Source organism: Macaca thibetana, chromosome 3 (assembly GCF_024542745.1).
Source record: "Macaca thibetana thibetana isolate TM-01 chromosome 3, ASM2454274v1, whole genome shotgun sequence".
NCBI classification, from domain to species: domain Eukaryota; kingdom Metazoa; phylum Chordata; class Mammalia; order Primates; family Cercopithecidae; genus Macaca; species Macaca thibetana.
Window position 1 is genome coordinate 138,656,373 of NC_065580.1, and position 23,966 is coordinate 138,680,338.

The following is a 23,966-nucleotide window of genomic DNA, read 5'->3' on the forward strand; positions in this document are numbered from 1 at the left end:
AGTTTTGCTCTTGTCACCCAGGCTGGAGTGCAACAGTAGTATCTCAGCTCACTGCAACCTCCGCTTCCTGGGTTCAAGCCATTCTCCTGCCTCAGCCTCCCGAGTAGCTGGGACTGCAGGTGCCTGCCACCACATCTGGCTAATTTTTGTATTTTTTTTTAGTAGAGACGGGGTTTCACCATGTTGGGCAGGCTGGTCTTGAACTTCTGACCTCAGATGATCCACCTGCCTCGGCCTCCCAAAGTGCTGGGATTACAGGCATGAGCCACTGCACCCGGCCCACCTGGATAACTTCTAAAAATATTTTATAGAGATTAGGTGTCGGTATGTTTTGTTTTGTTTTGTTTTGTTTTTTTGAGACAGAGTCTCACTCTGTCATCCAGGCTGGAGTGCAGTGGTGTGATCTCAGCTCACTGCAACCTCCACCTCCTGGGTTCAAGCAATTCTCCTGTCTCAGCCTCCCAAGTAGCTGGGATTTCAGGTGCCCATCATCACGCCCGGCTAATTTTTGTATTTTTAGTAGAGATGGCATTTCACCATGTTGGCCAGGCTGGTCTCGAACTCCTGACCTCAAGTGATCCTCCTGCCTTGGCCTCCCAAAGTGCTGGAATTACGGGCATGAGTCACTGTGCCCAGGTGGATCTCTATGTTGCCCAGGCTGGTCTCGAATTCCTGGCCTCCCAAACTGATCCTCCTGCCTTGGCTTCCCAAAGTGCTAGGATTACAGACGTGAGCCACCACACCTGTCTGAACCTAGATTCTATTCTTGCCGTGTGAAGTTCCTGAATGTTGGGAGCAGAGGTGCGATGTGATCAGGTTTAGAACCTGGTCCTGGCTGGGCGCAGTGGCTCACGCCTGTAATCCCAGCACTTTGGGAGGCCGAGGTGGGCGGATCCCCTGAGGTCAGGAGTTTGAGACCAGCCTGGCCAACATGATGAAACCCCATCTCTACTAAAAATGCAAAAAAATTAGCCAGGTGTGGTGGCGTGCGTGTATAGTCTCAGCTGCCCGGAAGGCTGAGGCAGGAGAATTGCTTGAACCTGGGAGCCGGAGGTTGTAGTGAGCCGAGATCGCACCACTGCACTCCAGCCTGGGCGACAGAGTGAGACTCCGTCTAAAAAAAAAAAAAGAACAAAAAAGAACCTGGTTCCTCTGGATACTGAGAGGGGAACAGGCGAGGGGCAGGAGTGGACGTGGAGAGTTCAGCTAGAGTGGAGCCACTGACATCCCAGCGGGAGACCAAGGTGGCTCTTGCTTGGGGATTGCAGGGATGATGGAGAGAAATGGGTAGTTTAGACGCTCCAGGGAGTTAAAGCGATCGCCGGAAGTGAGAGCGAGGGAGGGAGTTTCCTGGCTGCCTGTGCCCACCTGCTGCCATCCGAATTCCTTTGATGTTTGGCCTGCTGAGTCATCTGCAAGTCATTACCCCACAACAGTTGCTGTTTTTCCTTTTTAACAATGCATTTGTTTTGAACCATTGAGCCATTATGTTCCGGGCCAATGGATTTCGTGGCGTTTCCCCAACTACACAGTCCTGGAGAATATTTTAAATGCCATTTAATAAAAGGTTCTGCACAATGCCATTCCCATGACATGTTCTGCTCAAAGCTGTCACGAGCTGGTCCTCAAGGGGATGGGGTTCGGCTGAGGACCCTCTTCGGTGTGACTCTGCTGGGCAGAACGCCCTGGCACAGCTCCCCAGGGCCTGATGTGACTGTGCCTGTGCTGGGCAGTGCCCTTGCGTTCTTTTTCTTCTTCTTCTTGAGATGGAGTCTTGTTCTGTTGCCCAGACTGGAGTGCAGTGGCGTGATCTCGGCTCACTGCAACCTCTGCCTCCCAGGTTCAAGCAATACTCCTGCCTCAGCCTCCCAAGTAGCTGGGATTACAGGCACACACCACTGTGTCTGGCTATTTTTTGTATTTTTAGTAGAGACAGGGTTTCGCCATGGTGCCCAGGCTGGTCTCGAACTCCTGAGCTCAAGTGATCCACCCGCCTCAACCACCCAAAGTGCTGGGATTACAGGCATGAGCCACCATGCCCGGTCTTGTCTTTCAAAAATATTAACGATGTATTAATGTTCTTGTGGAACACACCTGCTATTAAGATGACATCCCCAGAACCCCTTTTCCCGGGGCCCTGCTGTAAAGCAAACTGGGGTGGTGCACTCACTTGCAAAGCACAGAAGGCCCCAGTTTTTGCATTCATGAGTAGGCCACATCACAAACTGGGCATGGCCTCTTCCCTCTGCCTCATCTCCCAATTCCTGTGGCCACCTCCTGTATATTTCTGGAATCCGACTCTTCCTCTCCAATCCCCTTTGTCTGCCCTGGTTCAGATCTGTTCTTCCCAGCTCACAATCCCTACTGCCACCCCTTGGCCACCATGGGTGCCACTGCAGAGCAGGACCGTATACACCCCTGTTCTCTCTGAGCAGCTCCCTCGCCTCCTCTCCTTCTTTCCTCTTTTTTTAAAAAAAAATTTTTTAAGGCCGGGTGCAGTGGCTCACCTTCTCTTGCTGCCACTGTTCCAGCCACACAGACCCTCGTTTAGGACGCCCTGCCTTTGCCCTTGTCCTTCCCTGTCCATAGATGGCTCCTCCACCAGGTGCCTCTTCCTCTCGCCCTTTCCTTGTCTTTCCTTGTCTCTCTTCAGGGAAGCCCTTTCTCAACTCTCAGCTCTCTGAGAGCTGTGTCCTTTTCCTTCACAGCATGTTTTTCACTTTGTAATTAGATGTTTAAAACTGTGAGCGTTGGCCGGGCGTTGTGGCTCATGCCTGTAATCCCAGCACTTTGGGAGGCCAAGGCAGGAGGATCACTTGAGGCCAGGAGTTGAAGACCCCCCGGGTAACATAGCGAGATCCCAACACTACAAACAAAAAATGGTTTGCTGGCCAGGCACGGTGGCTCATGCCTGTAATCCTAGCACTTTGGGAGGCCAATGCTAACAGATCATCTGAGGTCAGGAGTTGGAGACTAGCCCAGCCAACATAGTGAAATCTCTTGTCCACTGAAAACGCAGAAATTAGCCAGTTTGGTGGCATGCACCTGTAATCCCAGCTACTCGGGAGGCTAAGGCAGGAGGATCGCTTGAACCCAGGAGGCAGAGGATGCAGTGAGCCGAGATTGCACCATAGCATTCCAGCCTGGGTGACAAAGTGAGACTCTGTCTCAAAAAAAGAAAAACAACAGGCCGGGACTCAGTGGCTCACGCCTGTAATCCCAGCACTTTGGGAGGCTGAGGTGGGCAGACCACGAGGTCAGGAGACAGAGTCCATCCTGGCTAACATGGTGAAACCCCGTCTCTACTAAAAATAATACAGAAAAATTAGCTGGGTGTGCTGGCAGGTGCCTGTAGTCTCAGCTATTAACGAGGCTGAGGCAAGAGAATGGCGTGAACCCGGGAGGCGGAGCTTACAGAGAGCGGAGATCCTGCCACTGCGTGCCTGGGCGACAGAGCAAGACTCTGTCTCAAAAATAAAGACAAGAAAAGAAAACAAGCAAACAAACAAAAAAGATGCCCTGGCCTTTGGCTTTCCTCAGCTTTGTTACTCACCTCTCATTTTGCTGATTTCTTTTTTTTAATTTTTTTTTTTTTTGACAGAGTCTCACTCTGTTGCTCAGGCTGGAGTACAGTGGTGCCATCAGGGCTCACTCACTTCTGAGCTCAAATGGTCCTCCCACCTCAGCCTCCCAAGTAGCTGGGACTACAGGCGTGCACCACCACATCCAGCTAATTTTAAAATTTGTTATAGAGATGGGGTCTCACTGCATTGCCCACCCTGGTCTTCACCTTCTGGGCTTCCCTCTCAGCCTTCCAAAGTGCTGGAATTACAGGTGTGAGCCACCACATCTGGCCTAAGCTGTCACTTTGACCATGCACAGCTGCCACCTCAGAGCCTCCCATCCCCTCCCCAGGCCTGGGGACGCAAGGTCACTCTGCAGAGATCAGCCCCCCCACTGCCCATAGAGGGTCACAGCTGGAGCACAGAGCGGGCATCTCCACTCCTGGCGACACCGCAGGGCAGTGGCCCCCAACAGCCCAGCCCACTGCCTCCCTAGATCGCCCTCTGATCTCTGCCCACAGCAGCCTTGGAAGCTGCCCAGGCTGTGGTGGAGCGCAGGATGGCACCACCTTCTGAGAAGAGGCCAGAAAGAAACAGGAGCTGAGGGACACACCTGACTGCTCGTTCAGCAGCCGCCCCTGCCCCCCTGGAGCAGCCACTCTTGGGCAGGACAACAGATCTAGACCCAGCCCAAGACCCATGGGCTCAGTGGAGGGCTCAGGTCCAGTCTCTGTCCTTAGAGAGCATCCTGCTCATGGGGGATGCACCCCCCAGCTGCAGACTGAACTGTGTTCCTTCAAAATCCCTATGTGTGGCCGGATGCGGTGGCTCCTGCCTGTCCCTGGGTTCAAGTGATTCTCCTGCCTCGCCTCCCGAGTAGCTGGGATTACAGGCGCCCGCCACCATGGCCCAGCTAAGTTTTGAATTTTTAGTAGTGATGGGGTTTCACCATGTTGGCCAGGCTGGTCTTGATCTCCTGACCTCAAGTGATCCTCCCACCTTGGCCTCCCAAGGTGCTGGTATTACAGCCATGAGCCACCACGCCCAGCCCAGGATTGCCCCTTTTTTAAGCCTCATTTTTGGTGTAAGCCCCACAGGGGCACCATACCTGTCTCCCCTGGCCTCAGTTTCCCCTCTGTAAAATGAGCAATCAACCTAGAAGGTCTCCGAGCTCCCTTTGGGCCCACGCTGCAGTCCAGCCTCCTCGAAACCCCACTCCCTGTGATGTGAGTGACACATCAGAGTTAGCCACTGGAAAGAATGTGTTGCCCTTGACAACCATTCTCTCCCTGGCTTCTCCCCCCAGGGACAGAAAGAAATGTCCCATTAATCATCCTGGCCTCTCCCTCCCTCCTCCTACCCCCACCTTTCATTCCCCAGGGGAGGGAGCCCAATGTCCCCTCCCCACCCCTGTGCCTGGAGGCCTGTCTCAGCCCTGATTCCAGGGTTTCAGGCCAGTCAGGGAGCACTAGGTCAGGAGACACTCGGGCTGGGGGCTGGAGAGGCTGAGCTGGGCAGGAAGGGTGGGGAGTTGCAAGCAGGATCAGATTGTCAAATGTACCTGGGTGCTTCTTTCTCTTGGGGTCCCCACCAGACAGAACCGGGAGCCCAGATAGGACCTGGCCTAGAAAGTACGGTGCAGGGGAGAGGAGCTATGATGGGGGCAACACAGGCAGTGCTGGGAGCCCAAAGGAGACACCTGGCCCAGCCTAATGGGGGGCAGAGGTGCAAGGAGGACTTCCTGGAGGGGGTGGCATTGGAGCTGGAGCCCCTGTTGAAGATGGAGGGAAGGGAGATAAATAATTGGCCATCAGCCAGGTGCAGTGGCTCACGCCTGTAATCCCAGCACTTTGAGAGGCCAAGGCGGGTAGTTTGCTTGAGCCCAGTAGTTCAAGACCAGCCTGGCCAACATGGTGAATCTCCATCTCCACTAAAAATATAAAAATTAGCCAGGTGTAGTGGCACACGCCTGTAATCCCAGCTACTCAGGAGGCTGAGGCAGGAGAATCACTTGAACCCGGGAGGCGAAGGTTGCAGTGAGCCGAGACTACACCACTGCACTGCAGTCTGGGCAACAGAGCGAAACCCTCTGTCTCAAAACAAACAAACTAGGAACTGGGCATCACAGAAGGTTTGTGGAAAGGCTCAGCTGGCCAGGGTGAGGGATATGGAACTGGGGAGGTCAAGAGGGTGTGGTAGGAGATATGGCCTGGGAAAGGGGTGGAAGGCCCTAAATGCCACCCCCAAGAAGCTAGACCATGCAGAGGATGCCCAAGCAAGATGGGCAGACTGGGTTTAGGAAGATCTTCAGTGGCTGAGGTGGTATGAATGGGAGGGAGTGTAATCCTGGACAGAGCAGGGAGGGGGGTGTAAGCCAGGCCCTGGGGGACAACTTCTCCCACAAACACCCGACCCATCTGCTCCCAGGGTCAGGGTAGGGGTACCTGGTAGCACTTGGGATCCACCCCTTGTCCTCTAAGATCATCACTCTAGCCAGTGTCTGGCCAATTGAGCTTCAGCACAGAGGGCAGCAGAACTTCAGGAAAACTTGGAGCCATGGGGCACTTTCTCCGGCTAGAACTTCTGCACAGCCCCAGGATGGAAAATGAATTTAGAGAGGATTTTCACTGCCATCACTCTAGTCTGTTGCCTGGCCGACCACAGTAACCTCCTCACTGAGCACGCCAAAAGCCCTGGCCCCCTGCATTTGGTTGAATAGTGTCCCCTCAAAATTCATGTCTACCTGGGACTTGTGACTGGAGGGCCGGCAACTTCCATTTTTGCCCTTTTGGAATTGTTCCTGCCAGGTAAACAAGCTTGGGCTGGACTGCTGAATAATGAGGGACTCATGGAGAGAGAGGAAAAAAAAAAAAGAGAGAGAGAGAGAGAAAGATGTGCAGCCAGTTCTTAGCTGTTCCAGCCATCCCAAACACATGAGTGAAGCCCAACTCCCATCTGCCTATAGCTGCATGAGTAGCCCTAGCCAATGCCCATGCCATATTTAGCTGAAGAACTGCCCGGCTGAGCCCAGCCCTGCCCAGCCCACCTACAGAACCTTAAGAAATAAGATAACATTGCTTTAAGCCTCAGAGTTTTGGAGGCATTTGTTATGTAGCAAGACAATTTGCAGGGCATGGTGGCTCATGCCTATAATCCCAGCACTTTGGGAGGCTGAGGCAGGTGGATCACCTGAGGGTAGGAGTTCAAGATCAGCCTGGCCAACATGGTGAAACCTTGTCTCTACTAAAAATACAAAAATTATCCGGGCATGGTGGCGTGTGCCTGTAGTCCCAGCTATTCAGGAGGCTGAAGCAGGAGGATTGCTTGAACCCGGGAGGCAGAGGTTGCAGTGAGCCAAGATCGTGCCATTGCACTCCAGCCTGAGCAACAAGAGCAAAACTCTGTCTTAAAAAAAAAAAAAAATTAGTCAGGGATGGTGGTGTGCACCTGTAATCCCAGCTACTCAGGAGGCTGAGACAGGAGAATCACTTGAACCCGGGAGGCAGAGGTTGCAGTGAGCCGATATCATGCCATTGCACTCCAGTCTGATCAACAAGAATGAAATTCCATCTCAAAAAATAAATACAAATAAAATAACAAAATAATAATAAAAAAAGAAACAAAAGGCCCAGGTGCAGTGACTCACACCTCTAACCCCAGCACTTTGAGAGGCTGAGGTAGGCCGATTACTTGAGGCCAGGAGTTCGAGACCAGCATGGCCAACATGGCTAAACCTCATCTCTACCAAAAATACAACAGTTAACCGGGTGTAGTGGTGCATGCCGGTAATCCCAGCTACTCAGGAGGCTGAGGTATGACAGTTGCTTGAACCTAGGAGGCAGAGGTTGCAGTGAGCCAAGATCGCGCCACTGCACTCCAGCCTCAGGGACAGGACAAGACTTTGTCTCAAAAAACAAAACGAAACAAAAAAATCAGAGCCAGGATGGGGTGGATGAACCGTGGGGCCTTTTCCTCTTGATATTATTATCACAGACAGATCTCCATCAGGGTCTGGGGAGAGGCCTGAGGCCGAGTTGGTGGAGGAGTAGGGACTGAGTCACCTGCATTTCCCCTCCCCGCACAGACAAAGTCCTGGGCCCAGATCTGGGGTCTGTTTCTGCTGGAGATGCGGTGAGCCAGAAAGCACCTCCCTCTGCTCCTCCTTGATGAATGTGTGTAATGGTTGCCATGGAGCTGGGGCCTTGTTTGATGACCCGGGGCTGGGTGGGCCTCTGAGAGCCTTTATAGCTGGTTGCCTTTTAGGAGAGGGCAGGCGGGAGCCCCACCCTGTCTCATGAGTCACCCCAAAGGTGCTTGGGCAGGCCGGTGCTGGGGAATTGGCTACTCCCCAGAGCTTGCTGTGGCCATCCCTCTGGCCCCTCTGGGCGTCTGGAGCCCACTCCCTCACACTGGTACTCACTGCAGCTGGGGACATCTGCACTAGGAAGACAGGACATGACATGGAAGCTGGCCTCTACCCAGAGGCTGTGACCAACCTGATGCTATAAAACAAGTGTCACGGCCAGGAGCAGTGGCTCACGCCTGTAATCCCAGCACTTTGGGAGGCCAAGGCAGGTGGATCATGAGGTCAGGAGTTTGAGACCAGCCTGGTCAACATGGCGAAATCCCATCTCTACTAAAAATAAAAACATTAGCCAGGTGTGGTGGTACACGCCTGTAGTCCCAGCTCTTTGGGAGGCTGAGGCAAGAGACTCTCTTGAACCCAGGAGGCGGAGGTTGCAGTGAGCCGAGACCATGGCATTGGACTCCAGGCTAGGCAACAGAGTGAGACTCTGTCTCAAAAACAGACAAAAAAGAGTGTCACCCGGGGCTACTTGGCCAGACACAGAGAGGAAGGAGATGTCCCTATTATCTGTCAAAAATAATTGTTGGGGCTGAGCACAGTGGCTCATGCCTGTAATCTCAGCACTTTGGGAGGTTGGGGCAGGAGGACTGCTTGAGGCCAGGAGTTTGAGACCAGCCTGGGCAACATAGCGAGCACCCCATCTCCAGGAAAAATTTAAAAATTGGCTGGGTGCGGTGGCTCATGCCTGTAATCCCAGCACTTTGGGAGGCCGAAGCAGGTGGATCATTTGAGGTCAGGAGTTCGAGACCAGCCTGGCCAACATGGTGAAACCTCGTCTCTACTAAAAATACAAAACTTAGCTGGGCATGGTGGTGGGCACCTGTAATCCTAGCTACTGGTGAGGCTGAGACAGGAGAATCGCTTGAACCTGGGAGGTGGAGGTTGCAGTGAGCTAGGATCATGCCATTGCACTGCAGCCTAGACAACAAAGTGAGACTCCATCTCTCAAAAAAAAAAAAAAAAAAAAAAAAAAGGAAAACATTTAAAAATTAGATGGGTGTGGTAGCATGTGCCTGTAGTCCCAGGTACTAAGGAGGCTGAGGTAGGAGGATGACTTGAGCCTGGGCGCTCGAGGCTGCAGTGAGCTCTGATCGCACCACTGTACTCCAGCCTGAGTGACACAGCAAGACCCTGCTTAAAAAAAAAAAAAAATTATTGGACACAACTACTGTGCCAAATCCCTAGGTTAACAGTGGGGATTCAGTGGGAGAACGAAACAGATAAACAGGTCCAGTCCCTGCCCTCAGGGAGTTACAGTTTAATGGGAAAAAGAGGTATTCACCAAAGAAGGGCACAGCTGATTAGTGAGTTACCCTCACAACTAGTGAGTTAGACAGAACAAAGCAGATTATAAAAATACAGCGATTGGCCCGGCACAGTGACTCACACCTGTAATCCCAGCACTTTGGGAGGCCGAGGCGGGCCGATGACCTGAGGTCAGGAGTTCTCAAGCAGCCTGGACAAAATGGCGAAACCCCGTCTCTACTAAAAACACAAAAATTAGCCGGGCGTGGTGGCGGGCACCTGTAATCCCAGCTACTTGGGAGTCTGAGGCAGGAGAATGAATCACTTGAACCCGGGAGGTGGAGGTTGCAGTGAGCCGAGACTGCACCATTGCACTCCAGCCTGGGCAACAAGAGCGAAACTCCGTCTCAAAATAAATACAAAGATACATACACGGATTAAAATAGTCTGGTACTGACGCCTGAACAGACAGATTGATCCAAGGAATGAAACGGAAATTCCAGAAGTTAACCTGAATGCACATGCGCATGCACACACACACACACATACACACACACACATACATACACACACACACACATACATACACACATACATACACACACACACACACATACATACACACACACACACACACACACACACAGAGGAAGGCATGAAAATCTCCATGACCCTCAAGGTATAAGATGGTTTTTTTTGTTTGTTTGTTTGTTTGTTTGAGATAGGGTCTCACTCTGTCACCCAGGCTGGAGTGCAGTGGTGTACTATCCCAGCTCAGCTCACTGCAACCTCCACTCTACCCTCCATCCCCCCAACCTCCCCCGACCACCCTGAGCTCAAGCAATTCTCATGCCTCAACCCTCAGCCTCATGAGTAACTGGGACTACAGGTGTGCACCACCATGCCCAGCTAATTTTTTGTATTTTTAGTAGAGATGGGTCTAACCATATTGTCCAGGCTGGTCTCAAACTCCTGAGCTCAAGCGATCCTCCTGCCTCAGCCTCCCAAAGTGCTGGGATGACAGGTGTGAGCCACTGCACCTGGCCGCATTTTTCTAATCACAGTACATTTGGTTCCCAGTGCCCAGGCTCTCAGGGCAGAGAGTCCAGTGTGGTCACTTTGCATGGCCTCTCTCCCCTCCTGAGCTTGTGCCAGGGCCCCAGGGCTGAGCGGGAAAAGGAAAATAGCAGAGGGTGGAGGTGGGGTGTCTGGTTTGGGGAACACCCTGGACCGCCTTGTCACTGTCGGCATCTCTTCTGCACAGTGGCATTGCTGGGAGGTGCCTACTGTGCCTATTTGAGGGGCTGGCAGCCGCAGCCTCACTGCAGACCAGGGACTTGGCTTCCAGGCTAACTGCAGCCCCAAGAAGCTGCAGGGTCCGGCCTCCCCGCCCATCCCCAGTCTTCCCCACCCTGGCCCGGCCCTCCACATGCAGAAACATGCAGGCCCCTCTCCAGGACTGTGGGAGGAGCATGTCCCTCAGACTGGCCTGTGTCCTGGCTCCTCTTACTGCCTCTTCCAGAGGTTGTCACCTGCAGCTGCCCCAGGATAAAGGCAAGGCCAGAGAGGACTCCTGGACTCCTGTGTGCCTCAGGTGGCAGGGGCCAACATAGCCAACTGGTGGCCTGAGCAAGGCTGTGATGAGGACACCCTTGGTGGCTTGTCCCACATCAAGCTGGGAGGTGACACTGAGGATGCATTAGTCTGCAGTGTATGATAAAAACAGCATTTCAGGCCAGGTGCAGTGGCTCACGCCTGTTGTCCCAGCACTTTGGGAGGCCAAGGTGGGCGGATCATATGAGGTCAGGACTTTGAGACCAGCTTGGCCAACATGGTGAAACCTCATCTCTACTAAAAAAACAAAAATTACCCGGGTTGGTGGTGTGCACCTGTAATCCCAGCTACTTGGGAGGCTGAGGCGGGAGAATCACTTGAACCTGGGAGGCGGAGGCTGTAATGAGCCGAAATTGTACCACTGCAGTCCAGCCTGACTCCATCTCAAAAAAAAAAAGGCATTTCAATTCAAATAGGGAAAGGATACATGTTTCTTTCTTTCCTTCCTTCCTTCCTTCCTTCCTTCCTTCCTTCCTTCCTTCCTTCCTTCCTTCCTTCTTTCTTTCTTTCTTCCTTTCTTTCTTCCTTCTTTCCTTCTCTTTATTCTTTCTTTCTTTTTTTTTTTTGAGACAGAGTTTCACTCTCGTTGCCCAGGCTGGAGTACAATGGCACGATCTTGGCTTATTATTATTCTCCATGTTGGTCAGGCTGGTCTTGAACTCCCAACCTCAGGTGATCTGCCTGCCTTGGCTTCCCAAAGTGCTGGTGCGAGCCACTGCACCCAGCCTAGGACGCATTTTCAATATTTTAGTGTTTGAATAACAGGCTAACTTGAGAAAAAAATAATTTGAATCACACATCACACCAAAAATAAATTCTATGTCGATTTTAACATTTTTAAAAATTATTGTTATTATTAGTTTAGAGACAGGGTCTCATTCTGTCGCCCAGGATGGAGTGCAGTGGTGTGATCATGGTTTACCGCAGCCTTAGACTCCTGGCCTCATGTGATCCTCCGGCTTCAGCCTCTCAAAGCACTGGAACTACAGACACGCACCACCACGCCCAGCCTAGGTGGGTTTTTAAAATCCATTCAAGGGCAGGTGCAGTGGCTCACACCTGTAATCCCAGCACTTTGGGAAGCTGAGACAGGAAGATCACTTGAGCCCAGGAGTTCAAGACCAGCCTGGGCAACATAGTGAGACCTCATCCCTACAAAAAATTTTAAAATGAGCCAGGCATGGTGGTGCACACATGTAGTCTCTGCTATTCAGGAAGCTGAGGCAGGAGCATAATTTGAGCCCAGGAGACAGAGATTGCAGTGAGCTATGATGGCACCACTGCACTGCAGTCTGGGTGACAGAGTGAGATTCAGTCTCAAAAAAAAAAAAAGGTGAGGGGCCTGTAATCCCAGCACTTTGGGAGGTCGAGGCGGGTGGATGACCTGAGGTCAGGAGTGACCAGCCTGGCCGACATGGTGAAACCCTGTCTCTACTGAAAAATACAAAAATTAGCTGGGCATGGTGGTGGGTGTGCCTGTAGTCCCAGCTACCTGGGAGGCTGAGGCAGGAGAATCGCTGGAACCCCAGAGGCAGAAGCTGCAGTGAGCTGAGATCACGCCACTGCACTCCAGCCTGGGCGACAGACCGAGACTCCGTCTTAAATAAATAAATAAATAAATAAATAAGGCAAAGAGGGAGTTCTCCCTGGGTACAGGAGACCTGGGGGGTTGGGTCCCAGCCCTGCCACTGACCTGCCCTGGGACTGCAGGAAGTTTCTCTGCCTGCCAGGCCCCAGGTTTCTTCTCATCCGTATAATGAGATTAGTCGTAACACCTGCCCTGCCCATCTCTGGGGACTCAAGGAGAGGCTACGTCTATGAGCAAGAACGTGTTTCAAGAAGGGGAAATAAGCTCTTCCCACGTTCTGATGTCTGCTTTCAACTGCCTTTCAAAAGGGAGTGAGAGAGGGGAAACCTGTATTATATGGGCCGGGCATGGTGGCTCACACCTGGAATCCCAGCATCTTAGGAGGCCGAGGTGGGAGGATCACTTGAGCCTAGGAGTTTGAGACCAGCCTGGGCAACACAGTAAGATTCTGTTTCTACAAAAAGTTACAAAATTAGCTGGGCAGCCGGGCACAGTGGCTCATGCATGTAATTTCAGCACTTTGGGAGGCCGAGGCAGGCGGCTCACGTGAGGTCAGGGGTTCAAGACCAACCTGGCTAACATGGCAAAACCCCGTCTCTACGAAAAATACAAAAATTAACCAGGAGTGGTTGTGCACGCCTGTAATCCCAGCTACTCGGAAGGCTGAGGCAGGAGAATCACTTGAACACGGGAGGTGGAGGTTGCAGTGAGCTGAGATCACACCATTGCACTCCAGCCTGGGCAACAGAGTGAGACCTGTCTCAAAAAATAATAATAATATAATAAGCAAAAGAGACCCCAGAGAGTTTCCTTGACCCTTCCACCATGTGAGGACACAGCTAGAAGGCACTCTCTATGAACCAAAAACAGACACCAACTCTTCCTAGGTTTTTGTTTATTTTTTTTAAATGAAGTCTCACTTTCTCACCCAGGCTGGAGACCAGTGGTGTGATCTTGCTTCACTACAGCCTCTCCCTCCCGGATCCAAGCTATTCTTGTGCCTCAACCTCCCAAGTCTGGAATTACAGGCACATGCCCCCATGCCCTACTAACTCTTGTATTGTTAGTAGAGACGGAGTTTTACCATGTTGGCCAGGCTGGTCTCGAATGCCTGACCTCAAGTGATCCTCCCACCTTGGCCTCCCAAAGTGCTGGGATTACAGGAGTAAGCCACCATGCCGGTCTAATTTTTAATTTTTTTTTTTTTTTTTTTTTGAGACGGAGTCTCGCTTTGTCGCCCAGGCTGGAGTGCAGTGGCCGGATCTCAGCTCACTGCAAGCTCCGCCTCCCGGGTTTACGCCATTCTCCTGCCTCAGCCTCCCGAGTAGCTGGGACTATAGGCGCCCACCACCTCGCCCGGCTAGTTTTTTGTATTTTTAGTAGAGACGGGGTTTCACCATATTAGCCAGGATGGTCTCGATCTCCTGACCTCGTGATCCGCCCGTCTCGGCGGGATTACAGGCTTGAGCCACCGCGCCCGGCCATTTTTAATTTTTTTGTAGAGACGGAGTCTGGCTATGTTTCCCAGGCTAGTCTTGAACTCCTGGCCTCATGTGATCCTCCCACCTCGGCCTCCCAAAGTGCTGGGAATACAGGTACGAGCCACCATGCCTGGCCTCCTCTCATATCTTGATCTTAGACTTCTCTGCCTCTACAATTGTGAGAAGGAAATGTCTGTTGTTTTTAAGCCACTCAGTCTCTGGTGTTTTGTTATCGCTGCCTGAGTGAACAAAGACAGCCTCCCATCTGCCCAAGCACAGGCTGGGCCCCAGGAGGGTGGCAGGTGCATGGCTCACTGGTCATTAAACAGCAGGAGGGACACTGGTCCATACGAAGTGCCATGGCAGTGCTGAGAAAGAAGGGAGTCACTCTCTTTGGTGGTCAGCCTGGAGAGACTGTCTGGGAAGACATTACAAGAGGAGGTGATATCTGAACTGGGTTTTGAAGTAGCAGTAGGAGTTTTCTCTCTGGGGAGGAGGTGGTTCCAGGCAGGGGAACAGCACAGGCAAAGGCTCAGAGGTGTGAAGGAGCAGGGAGTGAGGGACCCCGATTGGGAGGATCTTGAATTTCCTTACCTGGTGGCAAATAAATGGTTCTCAATGTCTTCCCACTTCAACGCACTTCACGTTGCTTTCCTGTCCTGCTCAAGACAGATGTCCCTTCCAGAAGTTTTTCTTTTTCTTTCTTTCTTTCTTTCTTTTTTTTTTTTTTTTTTTTTTTTTGAGACAGAGTCTCGCTCTGTCGCCCAAGCTGGAGTGCAGTGGCCGGATCTCAGCTCACTGCAAGCTCCGCCGCCCGAGTTTACGCCATTCTCCTGCCTCAGCCTCCCGAGTAGCTGGGACTACAGGCGCCTGCCACCTCGCCCAGCTAGTTTTTTGTATTTTTTAGTAGAGACGGGGTTTCACCGTGTTAGCCAGGATGGTCTTGATCTCCTGACCTCGTGATCCGCCCGTCTCGGCCTCCCAAAGTGCTGGGATTACAGGCTTGAGCCACCGCGCCCGGCCTTCTTTCTTTCTTTTCTTTCTTTTTTTTTTTTTTTTGAGACAGAGTTTCATTCCTGTTGCCCAGGCTGGAGTGTAATGGCGTGATCTTGGCTCACCACAACCTCCGCCTCCCGGGTTCAAGCGATTCTCCTGCCTCAGCCTCCCGAGTAGCTGGAATTACAGGCATGCCACCATGCCTGGCTAATTTTGTATTTTTAGTAGAGACGGGGTTTCTCCATGTTGGTCAGACTGGTCTCGAACTCCTGACCTCAGGTGATCCGCCCGCCTCGGCCTCCCAAAGTGCTGGGATTACAGGTGTGAGCCACCATGCCCTGCCAGAAGTTTTTCTTGTGAGTTGAGGTGAACCTCTGAATCCCCTTGGGGAACTGAGGTGTGTCCCCTTCGGGGAATGCCCCCTCTTCACCCAAAAATGGGGGCCACAGGTGATAATCTGTTGGGTTTCCCAGAAAGAATACATCTGGCATAATTAGAGTGTGAAGGTCGGGCTGACGGGGGCTGGTACCCTGATCCAGGGGAGAGGTGGTCACAGGTCTCTGTCTACCTGCTCTGAGCCCATCTCATCTTTTTTATTATTTTTATTTTTATTTTTATTTTATTTTATTTTATTTTATTTTATTTGAGAGGGCATTTCACTCTTGTTGCCCAGGCTGGAATGCAGTGGTGCGATCTCGGCTCTCTGCAACCTCTGCCTCCCGAGTTCAAGTGGTTCTCCTGCCTCAGCCTCCTGAGTAGCTGGAATTACAGGAACAAGTCACCATGTCTGGCTAATTTTGTATTTTTAGTAGAGACAGGGTTTCGCCATGTTGGCCAGACTGGTCTCGAACTCTCGACCTCAGGTGATCCACCCACCTCGGCCTCTCAAAATGCTGGGATTACAGGCGTAAGCCACCACGCCCGGCCTTCCATCTGGTAATTTTCTGTCTTGAAGAGGAACTACCCTGCCCTGGCAGAGGCTGGCTATGAAGGAGGGAGAGAGGGCAGGTCCCCTGGATAAAGAGATGAGGGGGTGTGAGGTCTGGGAGCCCCCCTCCCGGGGCCAGGCTGCAGGGGGACAGCAGGGCCATACCAGGAGTGCCACAGAGCTTGCATTTGGGCGTGATCTAATCCCCAGTCCTACCCTGACCTCCTGGGTGCTCTTGGCCAAGCCCTCTTCCCTGTCTGTGCTAGAAAGTGAGGGTCACTCCCTTCCACACAGGGGGGTGAATTGAGGGTGGGGATCTGAGCTCTCTGAGCAGCAAAGCTGGACACAGGCCAAGCTGGGAAGCTTGTCTTCATCCCCCATCCTTCCCCAGAGCGGGGCCGTGAGAATCTGAGAACCTGGAGCCTGGGAGGTCAAGGCTGCAGCGAGCTATGATAGCACCATGGCATTCTAGCCTGGGCAACAGTGAGACCCTGCCTCAATAATAATAAAAATAAATAAATAAATAAATAAATAAATAAATAAATGAGACTCCAGAGAACTTCCTTGATCGGCACTCTCTACGAACCAAAACTCTTCCCAGGTTTTTTTGTTTTGTTTTGTTTTGTTTTTTTGAGACAGGGTCTCACTGTCACCCAGGCTGGAGTGCCGTGGTGCCATCTAGGCTCACTGCAGCCTCAACCTCCCAGGCTCAAGTGATCCTCCCACCTCAGGTCCTAAAGGAAGAGTCACTACACTGGGGACTGTTTGGACAAGGAGATCCACGGGGCAGACTTGGCGGGATAGTCCCTGGGGCAGCTTGGATCCTGGGGCTTCCTCCTCCTTCCTCAGCCCCTCCCTGGTCAGGCGCTCCTGGGGTGGGGTGGGGTGGGGGAGTCCAGGCTTGTCTTGCAACTGATTGTTCTCTTCGGACCCTCCCTGGCGATGCCAGATTCACTGGGCCGGCAGATTCTGCCCCCAAACCTGTCCAACCAGTTGTTTGAGAGGAGGGGGTACCTGGGAGGGGCAACAGGAGATGCCAGGAACAGCTTCCCCTAGCCCAGCACAGACTACAGACCAGGGAGCCTCTGGAGCTGCAGACACTGCAGACAGACGGACAGATGGACAACAGCTGGAGGCTTGGCCCGGCCATGGGGCTCTCTGCGGGACAGTCCCAGCTGCTAATGTCGTTGTTGCTGCTACTGACCCATGTCCAGCCTGGGACAGGCATAGGTGAGTAAGCGGGGGGTTGGTCGGGAGGGACCCACTGCATCTCAGGCTGCAGGACAGACCCAAGACCTCACTTTGTTTCCAAATTCTCACGCGTGGCTCCTGCCTCCTTTGTTTCCCTGAGGAGAGGTTTCTAGGCGTCCAGGACAATGCGTGTCCCCAGGAAGCTCTGGCAAGCCCAGCCTGGGCAACATAACAAGACCCCATTTTTAAAAAAGATTTTTGTTTTTAATTAGCTGGGTGTGGTGGAGTGCACTTGTAATCCCAGCTACTTGGGAGATGGAGGCGGGAGGATGGCTTGAGCCCATGCAGTGAATTATGAATGCGCCACTGCACTCCAGCCTGGGCCAAAGAGCAAGACCCTGTCTCAAAAAAAAAAAAAAAAAAAAAAAAAAAAGAAAAACTGGACAGGTTGAGAGATACATTCCTACAATCTCTGCGTCCCCCCTAGTCTTTGCCTGCTCCACTTCTCTTTCTCTTTCTTTCTCTTCCTTTCCTTTCCTTTTTCTGTTCCTTTCCTTTCCTTTCTTTCTGATGGAGTCTTGCCCTGTCACCCAGGCTGGAGTGCAGTGGCGCAATCTCGGCTCACCACAACCTCCGCCTCCTGGGTTCAAGTGATTCTCCTGCCTCAGTCTCCTGAGTAGCTGAGATTACAGCCATGAGCCACTATGCCTGGCTACTTTTCGTATTTTTAGTAGAGACGGGATTTCACCATATTGGCCAAGCTGGTCTCGAACTCATGACCTCATGATCCGCCTGTCTCGGTTTCCCAATGTGCTGGGATTACAGGCATGACCCACCGCGCCCGGCCTCCACTTCTCTTTCTAAACATTAAGTGCCTCCTGCACGCAGAGTGCCCTGGGCTGCAGAGATAGGACTGAGAACTCTAAGAAAGGAATCACGACAGTCGCCCCCAAGGAAGACTCTAGCCTGAACCTTTGGAGTTGAGTTGAATTCAACGTAAATGAATCAAATTGAACTGAAATGAACCGAACAGGGGCAGCTGCTGGAGACTTGCCTAGAAGCCCAGTCCATCATTGTGCTTCTTCCGGACCTGTATTTGGGGTTGGGGAGAGGAGGGGCGCTGTGGTCCTGCTCCTGCCTGGGAGGCTCAGTTGGGGAGGTCTGAGCTCTCCAACCCGCAAGGCTGGACACAGGCCAAGTTGCCAATCCGGAGTCCCCTCTGGCGTACGGACCTGGGAAGCTTGTCCTTGTCCCCCACCCTTCCCCAGGGAGGGGCGGTGGGAGTCTGAGAGGGGGACTTGGTCCAGAAGGCGAAGATGCCTTGGAGCCATGGTGGGAGGTGGCAAAGAACAGGGCGGGGAGGAGAGGACATTCTAGACTTGGAACCAAGTTCTGGCTTCAGAGACCCCAGACCCTCTGGGCAGTCTGTGTCCCAGCCTGGAGTCTCAGCCAAGCAGACTTTCCCGCGCCATCCCACCCCCCGCCCCCACCCTCCCGCCCCCTGCCAAGCTACTCATCCTCTCAAGCAGCACAACCTGGACCATGTGGGTGGAGCTGGAGGGACTTAAGTTGGAGGTCACTGCGCATGTCAGGAGCAGAGTTCAGCCAAGGGTCAGGCTGCCCCCAAATTCCAGTTTCATCCCAACATGGCCGGGCCCGGGAGAACTGTGCCTACCGCCGGGGTGGAGGCTCCCATGCCGCCATTGTCCTACACCTCCCACGGTGCCCACCCCCAGTAGGCTCCTCAGAGAGGGGCCAGGGGCTGGACTCAGGCCTCCTACCCATGCCCATGGGGCATAGAGTCGCCAGAGAAGAAGCTTCCTGATTCATACCGGACCCGACCTCCCAGGAAGTGCCCCTAATTTGGGGCTCCCATGTTAAGTCTGGATCTGGGTGGGGGGGAGATCAGAGCTGTTGGGGGCTTGGTTGCCCCATTTGGCCTCTCCTCTCTGCCCTCCCCTTCCAGCTGCCCCAGAGCACATCAACTATGTGCCCCAGCTCTCAAACGACACCCTGGCGGGGAGGCTCACCCAGTCCACCTTCACGCTGGAGCAGCCTCTGGGCCAGTTCCACAGCCACAACATCTCTGACTCGGATACCATCTGGCTGGTGGTGGCCCTCAGCAATGGTGGGTGCTGCTGGGGCCGGGCCTCGGTTTTCCCTCTGTGAAATGGGCCTGCGGGCCTGAGGGCAGTAGCGGGTGTGTTGGGGGGAGATGCAGGGAGCAGGAGCTGCAGGGGATGGGGCCGGGGAGGGCTGTCAGGCCTGGTGGGGTGAGGGTGGAATCCTGCTATGTGACTGTCTAACCACAGTGCCACCCTTAGCCACCCAGAGCTTCACGGCCCCACGGTCAAACCAGGACGTCCCGGCTCCTGCCAACTTCTCCCAGAGGGGCTACTATCTCACACTGAGGGCCAACCGGGGGCTGTACCTGGGTGGCCAGGCCAGAGGCCAGCTCCGTGTCCTCCGCGTCGGCAATGATACCCACTGCCAACCAACAAAAATTGGCTGCAACCATCCCCTCCCGGGACCTGGCCCCTACAGGTGAGCGGTTCTGCCAGGCCCTGGCTCCTGCCTGCACCCAAGCCAGAGCCTGGGGCAGCTCCTAGGATGCTCACCAGGGCCCCAGCAGGATGCCTGGGTCCCCTGCTCCTGCTTGGCCAAAGGGAAGAGGTAGCAGCAGACAGGGGTTGGAGAGGCCTTCATGAATTACATGAATTATCCGTTTCTTTTCTTCTTCTTCTTCTATTTTTTTTTTTTTTTTTTGAGATAGACTCTTGCTCTGTGACCCAGGCTGGAGTACAGTGGTATGATCTCGGCTCACTGCAACCTCTGCTTCCCGGGTTCAAGCGATTCTCCAGTCTCAGCCTAACGAGTAGCTGGAATTACAGGCATCTCACACCACACCCAACTAATTTTTGTATTTTTAGTAGAGGCCGGGTTTCGCCATGTTGGCCAGGCTGGTCTCAACTCCTGGCTTCAAGTGATCTGCCCACCTTGGCCTCCCAAAGTGCTGGGATTCCAGACGTGAGCCACCGCGCCCGGCCTATCCTGCTTTTCTCGAGCAGAAGGCTCCCCACCTCAAGCCTCAGTCCCCATGGGCCGTGTGGACCACTCAGGTGGCATCTCTCCATCCAGACAGTCTCCCCTCACTAAATGCTTGATTCACACATGTTCTGTTCTGAGAGATCTAATACCTGCCCCCTACCTTTCCCAAATGAGGACACAGAAGCCCAGAGAGGAGGGACACTCCCAACGTCACACTGCTGGAAATGTCACCCCTAGATTCGAACCCATTCTATTGGGCCTTTAGTCCCCAGCTCCCTCCCCAGGCTGCTCTCCCTAGGGCCTGGGACTCCAGGGGACAGACTTGCAGGCACCAGGGCCTGATGGTTTCAGGACTCTGGGGGACCCCCATGGCCAATGCTGGGTCTCCCATTCAGGGTGAAGTTCCTGGTGATGAATGACGAAGGACCCGTGGCTGAGACAAAGTGGTCCAGCGACACTCGCCTGCAGCAAGGTAGGGGCCAGAGGCTCCGGTCGAACAGTAGGGGCAGAGGGCCGGGCAGAGGGACTGGATGGAGCCTGGGGCTCCTGAGGACTGAGGATGGGCTGGAGGAACAGGTCAGCCCACCACCCAGTCAGAGGCAGTTGACCGTCCTGCAATTTGCAGGCGCCCCTCCCCCAGCCACTCTCTTCCCCCAGGCCTGGGTGGTGGTAGGGGAGGTGGGGCGGGGGGGGGGGGGGGGGGGGGGGGGGGGGGGGGGTGGCGGGGAGTGGTGGTGGTGTGATTGGTCTGGATTCTGCCCAAGGGCCCCTTCCCGTCAGGTAAAATTTATTTTCCTGCCCGCCTGTGCGGCCCCCCATCACCGCCTCAGCCCAGGCACTTCAGGCTGTCCCCGGCCCCCAGAGCCCAGGCACCGTGGTCATCATTGCCATCCTGTCTATCCTCCTGGCAGTCCTCCTTACAGCCCTCCTGGCTGTGCTCATATACACCTGGTGAGTGGACCGGGCTGAGACCGCCCATGCCTCTTGGGAGGGGCGGGACCCTTGGGCATTAACCTCTCCCTCTCTAGTTACTCCCGGCCCGCCCCTGCCCACCTTCCAAGCGGGTGCTGTGCACCCCCTGGTGGCAGCATCTGGGATTGCAAGTGGTTGCAACCTGCAGACACCGGAGTCGGGGAGACACTCCAGGTGGAGGTGAATTGCTTTCAGGCCAAGTTCTGAGCGTTGCCTCAAGATGCCATACAGGCCAGGTGTGGCGGCTCACACCTGTAATCCCAGCACTTTGGGAGGCTGAGGCGGGTGGATCACCTGAGGTCAGGAGTTCAAGACCAGCCTGGCCAACATAGTGAAACCCCATCTCTACTAAAAATACAAAAAATTAGCCAGGTGTGGTGGCACGTGCTTGTAATCCCAGCTACTCAGGAGGCTGAGGAAGGAGAATGGCTTGAATTGGGGAGGTGGAGGTTGCAGTGAGCTGAGAGATTGCATCACTGCACTCCAACCTAGGCGCCAGAGTGAGACTCCATCTAAAAAAAAAAAGGGTATCAGGGTGTCATACAGAGCTCAGGTGCCTGAGCCTGGAGCACGGAGGGTGTCCACAAGGCTTCCTAGAGAAAAGGGGAGACCTAGCCCTGGTGGGATTTGGGGAGGAGGGGGAGAGGCGGTGACTCTAAGAAGGGGGCAGGAGGGGTGCAGTCAGCCAGGCCAGGCCAGGGGCCCCAGGGGCCCAGCTGAGGAACTGGGCTGTATCCTGCAGCCTGTGGGAGCCAGTAGTGGGTTTTGATCAAGGGAGACAGACAGATAATGTTTGAGCGGGATCCTGGGGTGTGGAGGGTGGAGGGGGAGAGTGGTGAGGGGCAGGAGCGATGAGCTAGATTTGTGAGGCTTGGAGGAATCACCTCAGTCCCTTTGGTTAATTCCGCCTGGCCAGTGGAGTCTCAGTTTCCCCTTTGTGATGGGTCGGAGCATGCTAGCCAATGGGTGTGGGATCTCCGCCAGCGCCTTTCTTCAGCATCCATTATCTCTCCCTCTCTCCTCCCCTCCCAAGCTTCAACAGCTGCAGGAGCACTTCGCTATCAGGCCCAGAGGAGAGAGGGAGTGTGAGAAGATACACCACGCACCACACGTTCAGCACTCCTGCTGAGGGGGCTTCCTGAGGGATTTCAGGGGGGTCCATGTGTCCCTCCACCTCCTCCCTGGCCCAGGCTGCAGAGCCTGGGCTGGGACATGCCCTGAAACTTCTGGACCCTGAGAGAGATCGTTTCTTTTCTTTACTTTTTTTTTTTTTTTTTTGAGACAAGTCTCACTCTGTCACCAGGCTGGCACGATCTCGGCTCTCTGCCTCCCGGGTTCAAGCGATTCTCCTGCCTCAGCCTCCCGAGTAGCTGGGACTACAGGCATGCGCCACCACGCCCAGCTCATTTTTGCATTTTTGGCAGAGATGGGGTTTCACCATGTTGGCCAGAATGGCCTCGATCTCTTGACCTTGTGATCCGCCCGCCTTGGCCTCCCAAAGTGCTGGGATTACAGGCGTGAGCCACCGCGCCCGGCAAGAGAGATTGTTTCTAGATGAGGGTGGGGGGTGAGTGTCCTTAACCCAAAGCTTGTGCCAGTCTCTATCAGAAATAAATGCCCCCAACATCCCCCTGCCTGCCTGTGACATCGTACACCTGGGCAATCTTTCTGCACCACTGCCCCTAGCTCCTCCTCCTGGGGAGGTCCCCAAGGGCATGTAGGACCGGGGCGAGGCTCAGGATCCTAGGGCAGTTGTCACCTGGGGCAGGACGGGCCTCTCTGCCAGCCTCACTGTCCCTATCTGTAAAATGAGGATGGTAATTCTGAACCCACAAGGTCACAGTAAGACTAAACCAAGATGAACGTGCCTTGGGAACTGTGAAGACTGTGGACCCAAGGCTGGTCGCAATGGCTCAGGCCTGTAATCCCAGCACTTTGGGAGGCTGAGACAAGAGGATCACTTGAGCCCAGGAGTTCAAGACCAACCTGGGCAACATGGTGAAACCCCATCTCTACAAAAAAGAAAAAAAATTAGCTGAGCTTGGTGGCCGACTGTGGACCTGAGATAGGTGCTCCTCTTGTCCTGCCCAGACAGCCCTCTGGTACCCAAAGGCCACTGGGCAGCATGGCTGGCACTTGCCGTCTTTCTACCCGAGCGTCCTCCCTGTGGCCCCTCTCCCCAGCCTGCTCCCTGCTGGCTGGAGGACTTAAGCCCTCTGCGTCCACTTCCTCCAGTCCTTTCCTGGAGTACACAAAAGGCAAAAGGCGCAGCTGCTGCTGCTTCTTCTTCCTTTTTTTTTTTTTTGAGATGGAGTTTCGCCTTGTAGCCCAGGCTGGAGTGCGGTGGCGCCATCATAGCTCACTGCAGTCTCTAATTCCTGGGCTTGAGTGATCCGCCTCAGCCTCCTGAGAGTAGCTGGGACTACAGACGCATGACACTACACCCAACTAATTTTTAATTTTTTTGTAGAATCTCACTCTGTTGCCCAGGCTGGAAGGAACAGTTGTGTGATCATAGCTCATTGCAGCCTCAAACTCCTGGGTGCAAGTGATCCTCCCGCCTCAGCCTCCTGAGTAGTTTGGACTACAGGTACATGGCACCACGCCTGGCTAATTTTTAAAATTTTTGTAGAGACAGGGTCTCACTGTGTTGCCCAGGTTGGTCTCGAACTCCTGGTCTCAAGTGATCCTGCTGCTGGGATTACAGGCGTGAGTCACTGTGCCTATTTATCATGCAACATTTATTATCAGGATTCCCACTCAGTGCTCGGATCCCAGGGGCCAGAGATGCCCGAGGCAACATTCTACCCTCAAGGTGCCCACTGCTGTAGGGGGAGGACAGCGATACCACCACATGCGAGAGAAGGAGAGGACACAGTTGTCAGGGAGATGGACTGTTTGAGCTTCAGAGGCAGCATCTTGGGGAGGGGTGGCTTTGAAGAAGGAGCAGGACACTTCCAGGTGGACCTTGGAA

At 53.7% G+C, this 23,966-nt stretch overlaps 3 protein-coding genes across 6 annotated transcripts in view; 2 read left to right on the forward strand and 1 right to left on the reverse strand.

Moving 5' to 3' along the window:
* The window catches only part of TMEM120A (transmembrane protein 120A), a 436,474-nt gene extending 432,519 nt beyond the window's left edge, over positions 1–3,955 (reverse strand). Inside the window, exon 1 of the mRNA XM_050783744.1 lies at positions 3,952–3,955. The gene's annotated coding sequence lies outside the window, so the exon portion shown is untranslated. The remainder of the gene's footprint in view (positions 1–3,951) is intronic.
* The window catches only part of POLR2J (RNA polymerase II subunit J), a 99,688-nt gene that overhangs the window by 4,225 nt on the left and 71,497 nt on the right, over positions 1–23,966 (forward strand). Inside the window, exon 1 of one of the 4 annotated variants that reach the window (XM_050783805.1) lies at positions 5,280–5,283. The exons of 1 other annotated variant lie outside the window; for it this stretch is intronic. The gene's annotated coding sequence lies outside the window, so the exon portion shown is untranslated. Of the gene's footprint in view, positions 1–5,279; positions 5,284–19,220; positions 19,225–22,145; positions 22,150–23,966 lie in introns of those variants that run through there. 2 more of the 4 variants (XM_050783796.1, XM_050783795.1) reach the window with 2 other exon arrangements.
* UPK3BL2 (uroplakin 3B like 2) lies at positions 16,457–22,616 on the forward strand. Its single transcript, XM_050783835.1, has 6 exons — positions 16,457–17,011; positions 18,939–19,100; positions 19,297–19,516; positions 20,416–20,492; positions 20,851–20,971; positions 22,026–22,616. Exons 1-6 carry the CDS (start codon positions 16,900–16,902, stop codon positions 22,132–22,134), a joined length of 801 nt encoding a protein of 266 aa, XP_050639792.1. The 5' UTR covers positions 16,457–16,899; the 3' UTR covers positions 22,135–22,616.